Source organism: Ostrea edulis, chromosome 4, assembly GCF_947568905.1.
Source record: "Ostrea edulis chromosome 4, xbOstEdul1.1, whole genome shotgun sequence".
Lineage (NCBI taxonomy): Eukaryota > Metazoa > Mollusca > Bivalvia > Ostreida > Ostreidae > Ostrea > Ostrea edulis.
This window is the reverse complement of record NC_079167.1, coordinates 19,067,025-19,081,827: the sequence shown is the minus strand read 5'-3', so window position 1 is coordinate 19,081,827 and position 14,803 is coordinate 19,067,025. Positions and strand designations below refer to the sequence as shown.

Sequence of the window (14,803 nt, the reverse complement as noted above, 5' to 3'; positions counted from 1 at the left end):
GCTCGTTAAGTAGTGCAAATAGAAAACAAAAGGAATTCATTTAAAGAATATCATATGATATCTCATAGTATGGGAAAATGCAAGTCGAGAAAAATATGGAGAATTGAACCACGTGTTGTCTGTAGATCTAGAGATGAAAAGTTAAATCCGACTGAAATCTACGAGTTGACAATTTGTAGCCATCAGAGAGTTTGACGGTGCAATTACCTTTCAAAACATTCTACCACATGGCTTGGGATAATCGTAAGTCTTACCTTGAATCTTTTTTGCAGACGATTGTGAGCCGCTGTTATTTCATCCTTGCTGTAGAGGACCCCTCTAGTCAAACACCTTTCAGAGTACCCCTCGATACCTGTATTTATTCACCTGAGTTTAGGATTTCACTCTCTTTGGGCCGTGTTCCACGCAATAGAGGTCAGAGGTCATTAAGTCGATCGAAGACACAGGGACCCCCCACCCCCCACCCCCACCCCCCCCCCCCACCCTGTTGTTCATTCAAACTCAGACAATTTTATAACACCACAATAAAGGTCACATTCATACGGTCTTTAATATTGTGATCTTAAAACAAAATGTAATCTTAATCTTCCATGGATTTGAACTGATGTCATTTTCCTGATATGTTAATAGAAGTTTAGTACATGTATTTTGATTCTGCATCTGCACACCTATATAGATCAAATTTCATCCTAAATAGTTTGATAATATTAATAATAATGGTATTGAATTTGCAGATAAAGTATGGTCCATTCTTCACAATAGTCTATTATGTTCATCATCAACGAAGCCTGCTTCCACACCAGGTATGCATCAATTAGCCAGCTTTATTAACAGATTTCTATTTTCCCAGCACACACCTCTATTTCATTGATATAATACGTTACAAGTGTTGTATGAATGCCCATGTAGCAATATTCCATTTTGTTGTTTGTCAGTAGCCTGCCTCGATTAAAAAAACTGATAATACGCAGAACAAGCTCTTGTGTATCGAATCAGTTGAGAGATATAAACACCATATTCAGGTGATAATGGAATGTTGCTACATAGTACATAGATATGGGAAATTGACGATGGATAAGCTGAAATCATCCCGTTTGTCATAAAGTTGAGTTGTTAGTTTACCCTTAATATCCATTCTCAATAAAACTATGGGTCAAAGCAACTTTTGGCTTCAGAAACATAGGGAAAATGGGATCCCCTCCCCAGAAAATATGACAAAAAATAGGATTTTAAAAATGAAAATTGAACCTTTATAGGACTAATTTACTAGCAATAGTTTTAAAAACTTGACAAGACTCTCTCTCACACACACATTCAGTCAACACCGATTTATTTCAACTTCAATCTATGTCATAGACTCAACTGTACTGTCATAGGTCACTGATAGATTTTATCAAATTCACATGTAAAGAACTTCTTGTGCATCATATGTTTATCTTGCAAAATACATCAGATTTTCATTTTTAAGACAAACTCCTGCAAAATAAAAATGGCTCTGCAGACAAGAGTTGCCAATATCTTTCAACCTTTAGCTATTTTGCAGTTTTGAATTATGAAGGTGAAAATAAATTGTTCATAAATGTGTAGTTGCTTTTGATTTTTCTCATTTACTTAGCTTTTGCTTGTTATCTGAATTTCCAAACTAATTATATTTAGCTTTACCAATGGAAGGTACTTTTCAAGTCATGAAAATAATGTTACATGCATCATTTTTAATTTTACAAAATCAAAGCAAAAGTTATGTGACTATTCATTATTGATAAAGGTGTTACTTATTCGTTAGAATTTTCCCTTGAGATGACTTTTGTCGTTATTTTTCCGGGATATTGGTCATGCCACATTCACGTGATTCGCCTTCGTGATTGTTAAAAGATAAAACGTAGTCGATCTAAATGTCCAGTTGAAGGCCACAGCAAGAAATATTTCCTTCTCATATAGAAGCTTTTGAATAAATTCTGCTTCAAATAATATAAAAACAGGTCAGCTAACAAAGGAGCACAATAGTGCCCATAGGGATTCCAATACACTGTTGGAGACCTGAATACCAAAGACTACGAAGATGTTGTCAATGAGGTTCTCCAGCATATTTTTTTTAAATTTCGACTTCCGAGTACTTGTACGTGGAATCAGAGTGGTGTTTAACAAAGTAATTTTTCGGATGACTGATCACTAGCTATGACTATTTCCTTTTTCCAATTTTGTTGAAGAAGCAACTGTCTAATGTCAGAAAGTGTATATGTAAGGTGAAGACAATGAACAGTGATCAATCTCATAACTCCTATAAGCAATGCAAACACGGACCCTGGATATACTAGAGGTGGGATCAGGTGTCTAAGAGGAGTAAGCATCCCCTGTCGACCGGTCACACCCGCCGTAAGCCCTACATTTTGATCAGGTAAACGGAGATATCCGTAGTTAAAAATCAGTGTGCCAAGAATTAACCATATGTGAGCCAATTTCTAATGCATTAGCACATGTTTTGAACAGTATAATTGTTATGTACATGTAATGGCATTAGTGTTTTATACAGTTATGTGTATAATGCAATAGACACGACACCACTGAGACTGATAGTAGGTTATATGAGGGGCGGATCGTCCTTGACAGGTGACATCTTACGTCATACAGAAGGTGATTTCTACATCTTTGAACCTTTACACGGTTTATCACAAGCTGGACGGAAGTTCAACACAACACAATACTTAAATGGAACAAACCGGTAGGTTTTGCGAATTCGTTTTGTGTTTGTTTTTTCACGTGGATATCATTTGTTCACAATGCAAATATTAACTTTAAACTTGGCCATAACGTTGAAATAATACATGGATACTGGAACTATAAAATTTTAAAAAGAGAAGCTACGAAAATTATGCGTCACTTGGGCAACTCTTGTTTATACAGTACATTGTACAAATTATGATGGCTAAAAGAAGATTCATTTCTGATGTATACGAGTAAATATCTGCTCGATTTGAAGATTATTTTTTCAGAATATTACAAACGAATATCCTAGTACCAAAATACATCAGTTATTAAATTCATTTTCTTATGTTTGGTTACAGAGGACTACACAAAATAAAATTCACAGTATCGTATATTTCGTCTAATGTATATGGATGATTTTAAATGCAGAGATTGATTTATTAGCTGGGCACTTTTTTTATAATAGTAATGAACGGTAGTGGAAATACACGGTGCTAGGTTGAACCGATAAATTGAACTCGTGTACCGAGTGTACTGAACGACAGCACCCTCTCCTTCCCCTCACGATTTTAAGGTTTGGGCAGAAATCTTTTTTTTTTTTTTTTTTTTTTTTTTACTATGTAGGCATTTTCAGACAGATATGAAGGTAAAGAGGGAGCGGGAATTTTCCCTAATCGGAGCCCCGTGCCAGCACTCGTGACGTAGAACTGACCTTCATTCATATTTATACTCATTGCGTATTTGCCATTTAAATACCTGAAGGATTCCCCAGTACTAGGGACAAGCCTAGCATTTTATGTGTCATTATATTATACATATAATTTAAAGATCATTTTTGAAATCGTGAAAATCAAATTGTCTTCTTTTTTTCTGAGTATCAGATACAATGCATACGGTTACATGTTGCGAGTGTATCAAATATTTAATATTCTATACTACTACAGTCCAGAAGCTCTTATACTCGTATTATTTTGTACAACCAACAATTGGCAACTGTACATGACTCTGACCACAAAACAAAATATGGGAAGTTTAATACGCATTTATAAAGTTTAACATTATTCGAAGTACATACACCTGTAAAAAATGATTCAACATAGCAATTTGCTACTGGAATACATATAAACTCAAACTGTTTAACGGTTATTTACCTTCTTTGGCCTTAAAGTTTTTCTTCCAAAGCTTTGCATAGTTCACAACGGATTTTCGTAAAAGGCACCATGCCTTTGTCAACAACTTTCATTCAGAAAAATATACAAGTTCTCGTTAGCAGTCTAGACTATTAAAACACAGGTATTGCGTGCAGTATTCGGCATGTTTGTTGACGCCCTATTCACAAACTAAACAGTGCCCAGGTTAGAAGCTTATTTCAAACTCGGCACATGGTAATAAACAGAGATTTGACATGAAACATTTATAAAAACTAGAATCGTGTTTCAATTAAGAAAAAAAAATCTAGATGGAAAACGTAATATGAAAAAAAAATGTGTGTTCGTGAGGGAGTCGAACCTGGTCGTTTTAAAAATAGAAAACATCTTTACATATAAGAGTCGACGACCTTACCCACTGAACCACGCAGTAGCCCATACATTACTAAGGAAAATTAACGTACAGGTGAAGTTGAAAATATTACCTGTGAAGTCGTTTCGATTTTTTTTTTAATTTTCAAAAAAAAAAAAAAAAAAAAAAAAAATGCCCTCGTAAAACAAAATTTCAAAGCGACAGCTTTTTAGAGGAAAACTCGAAGAACATGTTCATGCTAACTTTATCTTGTTTCACGGAGGCAGTTTTTCTGAAATTCGGGGATACCCCTCCATTTTAACGCTAAAAATCATAGAAATCGCTTATTGCTTGATTTAAACTCGAAATATTTTGGCTAATTTTGTCAATACACGTCTTTTAAACTTATTTTCAAAAATCATTGAATCAAGACATGCGTTCCAATTGGTTTTATGATATGTTTGAATAACTTAAATTTTTCGATATTTCATGCAACACCTTTAGGGAAATTAACATGAGACGTGCGACACCTTCTTTATTCTTCGTTTGCCCCACCCGTCCAATTTCAAAACCGACATTAAGTGTCTGAACTCACTATATTGTAAATCTCATACGTGTTGTTTTTTACTGAAAAGTTGCCCAAGTTAACGCACAAAACGAAATCTCGTTGGACATACTAAATATCAAATTGCGCCGGAGACAAAATAATGGTTCCAATATTCCTTATTCTCCGAAAGGATTTTTTTTTCTCTAATATTTAAAGATACCTAAATGATTATAAAGCTTGAATTCTAAACAAACAATTGGTAAATTATGAGAAACGATGCAAATGTAATTATTGAATAAATGCTGTAATATGTAAATGTCGTGTGATTTTGTTTTATTTTCCAGATCAATTTTAACCCCGGATCACTACGCGGTATATACAGAGCTGCTTTACCATTGGTTTACCTGCAACTTTGATCACATCGATTTGATTTCTCTGACAGATCCTTTTCTAAGAATATTCACACCAGAACATAAGAAGTATAACGACTGTATAAAGCAAAATCACAACCAAAGTCGGATACAAATTGTGAAGAATTGCACTGCATTGTTAAATGAACGGTGTAGAAACGCAAAATCTAGAACAATAAAAACCATTCGAATTTCGGTATCCATGGCGGGAATACTTTTAAAATGGCTTCCTAATCTGAGGATTGTTCACTTGATACGAGACCCACGAGGTACAGTAAACTCGAGGTTTGAACAACATTTAAACGACAGCTCTGAATTGTCTACGTCAGCTAAAGATTTGTGTAACTGTATTTCTTCGGATTTGGCCGTTTTTAGTGAATTAGAACGTTGCCATCAAGATAGAATGATGCGTGTTATATATGAGAATTTATGTCAAAATCCGCATATCGTTGTACTACAAATATATTCATTTCTTGGTGTCAGATATACAGAAAATGTCAAAAAATACGTGCAGAGGATATTTAACGGACCCTCTAAAAAATGTCACTACTGCACGGATCGAGGGAAAGCGATTTCAAACGCATATAGATGGATGTCTGTTATTCAAGAACAAACTTTAGAAATCATTGATTATCACTGTTCTTTATTGTATTCACAATTAGGATATCAGAACTTAGAATATGATACACTAAACATAACACGCGTTTCGTGGCTTCCTACCGAAACCACAGTCTAGATGCATACTCTGTGAAAAGAATCTCATTTTTTTTTTTTTAAAAAGATGATTGACCATAGGCACTTGACGTTCGGACCTACCTACATTGATCCACCAAACCTCTTTTTAATGTGTAAAATCACAATAAAGAATTTTTTTTATATTTCTTGAAAATTCGTGAATTTTATGTATGTTGTATGTATGTTGTATCTAATTCCAGTGTCATTTTACACTCTTTAATATGCGCTGATTTCCTCTCTTTAGCCCTTTGACTCTTGCTCATATTAATGTTATAAATTGTACAGACTTCTATAACAGTTGGAAATTCCAACAGAAAATGTAGGGGATGAAAAAAACACAATTCCATTTTTTATCACATGTGTTGATGGTATACATTATGCAAAGGGTAATATAAAAAAATGTTACATAGAGATATTACTGTAGATGGGTAAATATGTCATGAACATCGATAAATTGATAACTAAAATGAAAGTGTTTAAAAGTTTGTTACGATGTAATACGATTATATAACGACTGAAAATTAATCGTGTTGGTATTAGAAAAAAATTTGACAGTCAAAATTTTTCTATGATCACGCGATTGTCACGACTGACGCCAAGATTAGATAAGATTTAATACGATCACCACGATCATTCCGCGATTAAGATCACGATTTCAATCGTGCCAAGAATTGTGATAGTAGAAACATAACATTGATGACACACGCATTATTATTATTATATACGTTTCATAAAATTCAATATTTAGGCGAACTAATTTAGTATCTTGCATAATGGAAAAAAAAAAAACAAAAAAAAAAAAACAAAAAAATTGCAATATTCTATCTTTGTGAATTTTTTTTGGATACCTGGAGTTCTATTACACATCAGTAACACATTCATAAATATGATTTTGGTCGATATTTTCCCGCTTGTTTTTTTTTTTTCAAATGTAACACTCACTTTAAGAGGGGTACTGATAACCACCGACAAAATTGTCAAAGAGTTTGTTTATGAGTGTGCAAACAATACTTGAGGGTCAATTCACTTATCTGACAAGTAGATACTGTCAATCTGGAGGTTGAATTATTTTCTTGGAGTGGTGTGATGCATGCCGGAAATTATACAAAGTTTGACAAATATCACGCGACTTCAAACCATTCCTATATCGATGGGCCTGTAAACTTGCCACAGTTTTAAGGCCTATATGACGCTCAATTTTTCTCACGTTATCTGTAATCCTGATTCAATGATTTTATTCCCGAGGTTTTAGAAAATGTAAATGTTTCAACGTTTTCTTTTTAATTCCGCCAACCAAGAGTCTCAGCTGTGATTGAATAGAGAATGTTCTTTAATCGATATAATTTATTCATAGACTTACGTTTTTCTTCTCTCTACATACATTTTACATATGTTCTCTATGTACGCTAAGTTCTTTTAAAGGAAAATTAATTTCCAAAATCTTTCCAAAATGTCTTTTCTTTTGTTAGAGCAATTCTAAAGAATCTGTTAGAAACCCACTAGGAGTCACTGTCAAATCGTAGCTGCGGAACTGAATTAATTACAACAGTCAAATTTACACATGTAAAGCACGGGGGCATGAAAGAGATGTCATTTATTTTATTCGAAATATCCGGGATTGGATTTGTGACCTTGATAAAAAAAAAATCTACAGGTCACAAATTTCTTTTAGATTTTGTAAACAGATATAGTTTAATATAATTTTTAATATAAAAAGTTATGCAATTGAAAAAAAAAATACTCAAGAATTTTTTTCCTTACCTGCTTGGCACTACCTTAATGTATTTGTGGTGTCCATGTTGATATATTGACACGTGAAACTGTGACATGTAGATGTTTTAATACACGTGAAGTTTGTTGTATATCGAAATAATTATATGCATTTTTACTAATAATATATGTCAGATAAAGGCTCTACAGAGCTTATAATTTCCCATGTTGTGCAAAGAAAAAACCCACAAAATGGTGCCTTCTTTTACACCATTTTAAAAAGCATAAATTGCTGTTCGGGTATAAACGGATTTATATTATAATCCCTCCTTTCTTTAGGCCCTTTGACTCTTGCTCATATTAATGTTGTAAATTGTACAGACTTTAAAATCAGTACTACACAGGGGAGGAAACTACTAACCTTTTAAAACTATTTTGAGTGTTTACATGAGAACATTTTGAATCAATTGTGCAAATTCGTGAATTTTATGTATGTTGTATCTAATTCCAGTGTCATTTTACACTCTTTAATTTGCGCTGATTTACTATAGGTGAGAAAAAAATTCATTTATTTGCATTTCCAATCTTTTTACTTTCGATATCTTTACCAATTGTAATGATAGCCATTTCCTCATTAATGCGAAGTAGTTGTGAACAATGTGCGTACTAATCTTGATAGATATAGTGCGTCTCTTCTATAACAGTTGGAAATTCCAACAGAAAATGTAGGGGATGAAAAACACACAACTCCATTTTTTATCACATGTGTTGATGGTATACATTATGCAAAGGGTAATATAAAAAAATGTTACATAGAGATATTACTGTGGATGGGTAAATATGTCATGAACATCGATAAATTGATAACTAAAATGAAAGTGTTTAATGCAACTCTTTCGAAGCTCTTTTTCTCTATTTGTGTATATGTTATGTTTTAAATTCAGTCTTGTACATATAGCGATTGACGTCTCCGTATGAGTGAAATATTATCGAGAGGGACGTTAAACAATATACAATCAATCAATCGGGTGAATTAGAATTTACATACACGATGTATTATAAAATATATGCAATTAAAAAGTAATGGCAATGAAAATCCCTTTGATCAAAAGTTGATAGATGGCGTCAATGCGCTTCAGCAGTTAGAGAATCATGAAAAGGTGAAGCTAACGAACAGTGATCAATCTCATAACTCCTATAAGGAATACAAATTGGAGAGTTGGGCAAACACAGAGCCCTGGATATATACCAGAGGTGGGATCAGGTGCCTAGGAGGAATGAGCATCCCCTGTCTACCGATCACATCTGCCGTGAGTCCTATATCTTGATAATCCATAGTCAGAATCAGTGTTCCAAGAACGGCCAACAATTGGTATGAAACACGCCAGACAGCATTTGACTCAATGACGGGTTGTATTGGTGAACTAAATCGTCATAACGATCATAGAATTTGTGAAATGCTGACTTTAAACGAGACTGTTGAAATTTTGTAACATGAACTTACTTGTCAGTAGCCTGCCTCGATTCAAAAAGTGACTATACGCAGTACATGCTCTTGTGTATCGAATCAGTTGAGAGATATAAACACCATATGCAGGTGATTGTGGGGTATTGCTACATAAATATGGAAAGTTGACGAAGGAGAAGCTGAAATCATCATGTTTGTCATAAAGCTGAGTTGTTAGTTTGTCATTAATATCTATTTTCAATAACATTTCTGAGTATGAAGCAGATGTTAAGGATTCTGTGGTGTCTTCTACCTCAGTCAGAAAATCCATTAGTTTTCATCAAACTACATGTTATAAACAACAAATTCGGAGGAAAATGTAGATTTTAAAGATTTCAATTTAAATCAGCAAACTGTTAAATTCTATGCTAATGTTTTGTTTTAAATATCATTCATAATTTTACTTTTCAAAACTAATTGAACCCAGTATTATACCCTCCCCCAATCTCTTTAAGAACTTTTAGAATTAACAAGTGAACTAAACCACCACCACCACCACCCACCCACCCACCCCCCTTAAATCCATATTTCGTATGTAACAAGTTAATAATTTTGACTTGTAGCATATAAACTCACTAAATTTGCTTTGGATGTTCGTATATACTGGGAAATTTTATATAGGGGTACGAATTCATGACATACATGTAGTTCATTTATAAAGTTTTTTTATGCTACGTACCCACTGTCGTGTGATCCGTTACAAACGACACAATTGACTATTCGTAGTTGATCGCGGAAGTTTTTTTTGAATTTCACGTTTTGCGAGTTAATACGTTCTTGCATGATTTATTGCGTTTTGATACAGTAAGGTCACGATAGATAAATTTCAGGTGACGCGAACTAAACACCGTTCAGATCCGATCGCATACGCTCTGATAAGATTGTCCCGATCAAGTTTAGGACTGGACCTCAATCTCATACGATCATGACGATCCGGGTCCCCGATTTTCGACGGTCATGCATGTACGTGCAGATACGTTCGTATGCATTACGATACGCTAATCATGAATCGATGCGCTACATGTATGTTGCGATTGGATGCGATTGTGATAGCGGCGTCTTTCACGATCAGGATTGAGGATGATCACTGTTTGAGCTAAGATTGGCCCCGAGGGGTATATGTGCAGCCCGACTGATCATTGACTTCATTATTTTTTAAACATCTAGAAAGTGATCAATACAACCCATAACCACTGAGAATGGCGGAAGTTGAGGTTGATGACAACATGACATTTGCAGCATCATTGTATTCTTATATCATAACTATCATGACAGATTGTGGGACATCGCAACACATCCCAGGCCGGCCAGCATAGCGTGGTGTTTATCTTGTAAACGATGAGATCATCACGATTTGGGAGCACAATTAGATGCGATATGTAACGTTTTGTTACGATGTAATACGATTATATAACGACTGAAAATTAATCGTGTTGGTATTAGAAAAAAATTTGACAGCCAAAATTTTTCTATGATCTACGCGATTGTCACGACTGACGCCAAGATTAGATAAGATTTGATACGATCACCACGACCATTCCGCGATTAAGATCACGATTTCAATCGTGCCGAGAATTGTGATAGTAGAAACATAACATTGATGACACACGCATTATTATTATTATTATTATATACGTTTCATAAAATTCAATATTTCGGCGAGCTAATTTAGTATCTTGCATATTGCAAAAAAAAAAAAAAAAAAAAAAAAAAAAAAAAAAAAAACCGCAATATTCTATCTTAGTGAAATTTTTTTGGATACCTGGAGTTCTATTACACATCAGTAACACATTCATAAATATGATTTTGGTCGATATTTTCCCGCTTGTTTTCTTTTTCAAATGTAACACTCACTTTAAGAGGGGTACTGATAACCACCGACAAAATTGTCAAAGAGTTTGTTTATGGGTGTGCAAACAATACTTGAGGGCCAATTCACTTATCTGACAAGTAGATACTGTCAATCTGGAGGTTGAATTATTTTCTTGGAGTGGTGTGATGCATGCCGGAAATTATACAAAGTTTGACAAAAATTACGCGACTTCAAACCATTCCTATATCGAGAGGCCTGTAAACTTGCCACAGTTTTAAGGCCTATATGACGCTCAATTTTTCTCACGTTATCTGCAATCCTGATTCAATGATTTTACTCCCGAGGTTTTAGAAAATGTAAATGTTTTAACGTTTTCTTTTTAATTCCGCCAACCAAGAGTCTCAGCTGTGATTGAATAGAGAATGTTCTTTAATCGATATAATTTATTCATAGCCTTACGTTCTTCTTCTCTCTTCATTCATTTTACATATGTTCTCTGTGTACGCTAAGTTCTTCTAAAGGAAAATTAATTTCCAAAATCTTTCCAAAATGTCTTTTCTTTTGTTAGAGCAATTCTAAAGAATCTGTTAGAAACCCACTAGGAGTCACTGTCAAATCGTAGCTGCGGAGCTGAATTCATTACAACAGTCAAATTTACACATGTAAAGCACGGGGGCATGAAAGAGATGTCATTTATTTTATTCGAAATATCCGGGATTGGATTTGTGACCTTGATAAAAAAAATCTACAGTGACTAACCTTTTAAAACTATTTTGAGTGTTTACATGAGAACATTTTGAATCAATTTGCTCGTTGTGGTTTATTTCGGCAAACATTTCCTTGACCTGCCTTAAGGTACCCCCGCGTGGTCTGCCAGTAAAAGATACATATACATTTGTGTCGTTAGCGTCTTCCACATCTGAACTGTCCGACTCTAATATTATCAGATATTTTCAAACTACCATCCATAATGGAAAATTAAGTCTTGAAGATTCTTTAAACAACTCCCCTATTTGTCTTTTCCCTGACACATGTCATAAATTTCAACTCCTTGTAGACATTCATATATGTCCTATAAAGTACAGAAATTTATGATTTTAGTGTGATTGTGTGCTTCAAGTATTCTGTTGGGATGTGTTCCTTTGCTGACGAATGGAGAAACTGTTGAGGATGGCATGCCACAATTTCATAATATTTGCATAGAAACCCATTTCTTAGTGTAAATAGCACAGCCATGAATACTGCTGTATACTTCTGTGTTGATTGAACCTTGACAAAGATGTTTTATCAAACAAATCCAGGTTTGCCATGACAACTAGTAAAATCAAACAAATCTGGGGTTGACATAACATTCACTGCAATAAAATAAACCTGGGCTGCTATGACAATTCCTATCTACATAACCGTTATAAAATTTCCTTGCGAGATGTCAAAACTACTTGCTGTTGATGAATTTAGCGTATTTAGTGTGGTCCTAGCTGCAGAACTGTAGCTTTCTGAGAAAATATTGGGACTGATCAGATATGTCTCAATATTTTCTTGGAGAGCTACAGGTGGTTAAAAATTCCTGCTTGCTTAATTTGCTGTGAAAATTAAATCGTGCTTTGTGTCAATCCTGCGTGTTCAAATTGCTGTGCTGATGAAATCTTACCTTTTAAATGGTGTAATCCCTAAATGTAAAGTTGCTGTGTTGACGAAACCGTACTATTGTACTACATGTAGGTGAGCTGATACTTAGCACATCATCAGTCTTTAGTTTGTCTCCGAGTTTAAGAAAACTGAGAAATCTTTGAATTTGCAATTATAACCTTTGATTCCTTGGGTTTCAGCTGACGATGATTTCGTGAAAAAAACGAACTGAGTTTTATTAAACTTCATGACTGTATCAACCATCAAGTGTAGCTGAGTGCATGGTAAAAAAAATGATATGCAACATGTAGGTGTCACCATGATGCCTAGCATATACATGTAGATGGGTGCAAATACCAAACAGTTGCTGAAGAAATTCAGACTATAAGCTACAGGGTCCAGGAAAAGGTATGTAGCTCAGAGGGAAGGTGGATAGCCCCATATGAAAGATAGATTTTTAAGGACAAACAAGGTTCTTGATTGTGCAGTGTCTTAATCCCCCTGCACGGTACTGCGATGATGTGCGGGTGGTGCGGATTTAGCCCATATGAAAGAAAATCAAAGCAAGAAAGGGACACCTGCTCAGGGCATGTTTTGTGCAGCAACACCTGCATGTATGGATGGCATTTAATTTAGGGTTCCAATTCATCAACTATACCAATATGAAATACAAGTATTGAAAAAACAGGGTAGTATGATTTCTCATTAGCCTTTGCTTTTAATTGGCGATTAAAACTGAGAAAAAGTCCCTAATTTTTTTGCTAGTGGAACCGCCGAATATCGGTGGTAGTTTGGCACAAAAAATCCCAATGCTGGAATCTCACGTGATTTCAGTATTAGAATCATTATACTGCTAAACATAATTAGGGTAGTACCAAACACCTGTAAAATCAGTTTTCACTTGCATGTACATGTTCTTATATTCATTAATTTAATAAATGAAATCTCCATAATACATGTACTAATATTCAATGATGTTCTGAACAAACTAATATAATCCATGGCATGTGTTTAGCATATTGTGAAAATTTTGCGAGACATCAATTGCATTGGAAGTCCGGCAGTCTTAATCTTGAATGCATTTATTTCATCTTTGTAAACCCCTTTAACACCAACTTATTTGTCAGCAGCCTGCCTCAATATGCTGCGAGGGCGCTGTGAGTGACGCGTCCAGGTTGTTGAGCCTCTTTGATTGTCGAACTACATATAAGTCGTGTGTTGGGAGGCTGTTTCTTCCCAGGTACTCGGGTCGATGCCTACAGCTTTAAGATTTCTCTTGCAGACATCTTTGAAACGCAGGAGTGGTCTTCCTTTGGCTCGTGGGATCAAAATTATTTTCTTGAAATTTCCAGATCTATATAACAATTTGTGAAGAATTATTGAAGCAAAGTTGTTCGTTCTGCAACTACTGAGGTTAGGGAAATGACTTTTATGTAAGAAGGGATTACTGATGTCCCTTACATGACAATCCGTTAATGATGATTTTAAACCGCAACCTTACGTTCAAAATTGTTCTTTCTATCGCTAAAAATATTGCAACGATGGCCATGATTAGTGACAAGCACGCGCATGCCCATTTGATTGATTGTACGATGCTTTAACTTGTACATGTATAATTATCTTACAAATGAAGAAAAATAGAGGGTAATTCATGCTGTGTAATATGATGTCAATTTCAACAACGACTCAATTTGATTTCCTCAAACGAAAATATCACTTGGGAAATGGGGGATGTTTGGGTAACATAATGTAAATACATATTACCCATAGTTCTCTGGTTTGCGTGCAAACGAACTCTGGTGGAAGGTTGAATATAGATATGGCGTGTAAGTTCTGTTTTCTGGTTGCGGTAGCTCAATGGTAGGGCGTTCGCTTCGTAACCGGGAGGTCGTAGCTTCGAACTTAGCTCGTGCCATGGTCACATCAAACCTAAGACGCTAAAATAGGAAGTGATTGCTTGTTCGCCATTCGCTCGGTATTAAGAAGTGAAAATCCAGGGCCTTTCGGACATCACCTTCAAAACGAAGGTCCATTGTCGCGGCAGACGTTGGCACGTTAAAGAACCCTCACTACTACTATATGGCTCTGGGTGTTAAGCATAGGACTAAATTTGTGGTACTTCACCTAGAGCTGATGACGTCTCAATATGAGTGGAAAATATCAACGAGGCGTCCAATCTAATTAAAATTAGATCTTCCATCCGCTCCCCAGTTTTCGATACGTCGCGTAGACGTATCGAAAACTGGGGA

General features: G+C 35.1%; 1 protein-coding gene across 4 annotated transcripts in view; it reads left to right on the top strand.

Moving 5' to 3' along the window:
• Window positions 1–6,038, top strand: part of LOC125671438 (carbohydrate sulfotransferase 1-like) — an 83,480-nt gene extending 77,442 nt beyond the window's left edge. For all 4 annotated transcript variants that reach the window (XM_056161249.1, XM_056161250.1, XM_056161251.1 and 1 more), the window contains 3 exons: window positions 735–803; window positions 2,551–2,719; window positions 5,095–6,038. In XM_056161249.1, coding sequence (XP_056017224.1) covers window positions 2,583–2,719; window positions 5,095–5,896 — 939 coding nt within the window. In that variant the 5' untranslated portion in view covers window positions 735–803; window positions 2,551–2,582 and the 3' untranslated portion in view covers window positions 5,897–6,038. The remainder of the gene's footprint in view (window positions 1–734; window positions 804–2,550; window positions 2,720–5,094) is intronic.
• The last annotated feature ends 8,765 nt before the right edge of the window (window positions 6,039–14,803 follow it).